Genomic DNA, 1,896 nt, shown 5'->3' on the forward strand with positions numbered 1-1,896 from the left:
GTGTTTCTTTTATAAGATTGTAGAGGCAGTGGCCACTGTGAATTCTTAATTACTCATTGGTTTTGCAAATCTCATTGATTCTCGTAAGCATGGCCCAGTGTGCATGAAGGTTTGCTGGAGTCTCCAGGCTCCTGCATTACGTGTAAGGTTTGAAGTTCACATACACCACTGTGTGTTATAACTGCCACATGGTACCTTTTGTACTGTTCGATTGGATTGTGATTGGCCAGGTGTAAACACCTTTATATATCTAGGTATAGGTCTATACCTTATGAACAAATTGGTTGAAAAATAAACATAACGTTGGGCTCTAAGATGGTTTCAACGATGGGCAACATTATCACCACTGCTTGGTGGATTATGGTTCACTTAAACATTCAATCTGGCTCATTGTTAGGCCCATAACCTAAAATTATCCAAAAAAAGTTAAAAAAAAATGGATGAGCAGAGTGGTTAAAACCCACACATCAACGTGGGTCCTAAAGCCCTTGCCTGGACTGGTCCAAGCAAGGCAGGACAAATCTGCTTCCTCACAACTACCCCGGAACTACCCCACTCTTTCGGAGCAGCAACTCCAACAGACATATTGACCTGACCAATACGAAAACACACATGTATAGTGGCACTTTCGTGGTTTATTGAAGAACCTTTCCAGAAAGATACAGACAATGTCGTGGAAAAAATCTCCCCCAAGACATGGTCCGACCAAAACCAGATCATTACAAAGATTTCCTTATTTACAAGGAAAAAAAGGAAAATAAAAGAATAAATAAATAAATAAATACATAATCAGATAAATCTGAAAAAGAAAAAGAAAAAGAAGAGGGTCATGTTGCCGCAGCAATCAATCTCTTCATCTAACCGTTGATGCAACAACATGGGCCCAAGACCTCAAATGATCTTTCATATCAATTCCATCTCCAACGGCGGGGATTCTCCAATTCAACAATGGGTTCTCTTCCTCTCTGTTCCTAACATCCCATGCTTCTGATAGGTAAGGCCTGGAAACAACTCTTCCATCAACAGATTCCTCTTCCCCACAACTCTTTCCGAATCTCTGCAGCCCCGGAACGATTGAAACCAGCCTCGTATCCATCTCTTCTTCAGAAAACGTAAAACCCAGATCCAAAAATCCCTTCAATTCTTCAAATTCAAGATCAGACAAGCTCTTGGTAGTCTTCTTTTGGCGACGGAATACCGACTTTCTCGACGGTTTACAGGCTTCCTGTTCTGTTTCCTGAATTGTGTTTTCTTCAATCTCTTTGCCGGAGAGGATGGTGTCGAGTTTGTGTTGTTGAAGGACTGAATTTGGAGAGAATGGGTCGGATTTGAAGCACGAATCGTGGCTGAAAGATCGACGGTGGAGGCTACCGACGGGAGAGATGGCGAGTTCTTCAATCTGGGTTTTGGTTTTTGTTGGAATTGGTTCGATTGGAAGAGGAGAAGATGGCTGGGTGAAGATCTTGTGGTAAAACCAGTAGGTTTCGAAGAGGGATAGGAACTGCTCTTCTTCCATGGAAAGCCAAAAGGAGGAGAAGAATCCTAAGCAATTTGGAAGAATAGATGTGGATATTCGAAAACCAGCATGAGGAAGGTTTAATATAAACAGCAGCCGTAATGAATAAACGCTGGTTTGCAATTAAATTGCGAAATTGCCCTCCAATTTCGTAAAGAAGGGACGCGGATTTCCGGCTAAAGCCTTTCGCAGGAACTTCCTGCGCAATGATGCCGTGTAGGGTCCACCGAGATGTTTTTGAGAAATCCACCCCGTCCATCCGTTTTTCGAACTCATTTAAGGACTTAAAACTAAAAATGAAGTTTAATTAACACTTAAGTGTTCCATACGAGAGGAAACAGTGGGAATTCAGTGAGCACCGTTGAAGCATTTTAATGGCC

At 42.0% G+C, this 1,896-nt stretch overlaps 1 protein-coding gene across 1 annotated transcript; it reads right to left on the bottom strand.

Annotated features, from left to right (window-relative positions):
- Window positions 1-793: 793 nt before the first annotated feature.
- On the bottom strand, window positions 794-1,575 carry LOC131247211 (uncharacterized). Its single transcript, XM_058247629.1, has one exon. The coding sequence runs from the start codon at window positions 1,514-1,516 to the stop codon at window positions 854-856; it is 663 nt and encodes a 220-aa protein (XP_058103612.1). The 5' UTR covers window positions 1,517-1,575; the 3' UTR covers window positions 794-853.
- Window positions 1,576-1,896: the final 321 nt, after the last annotated feature.

The sequence above is a fragment of the Magnolia sinica genome, chromosome 5 (assembly GCF_029962835.1).
Source record: "Magnolia sinica isolate HGM2019 chromosome 5, MsV1, whole genome shotgun sequence".
In the NCBI taxonomy this organism is placed as follows: Eukaryota; Viridiplantae; Streptophyta; class Magnoliopsida; order Magnoliales; family Magnoliaceae; genus Magnolia; species Magnolia sinica.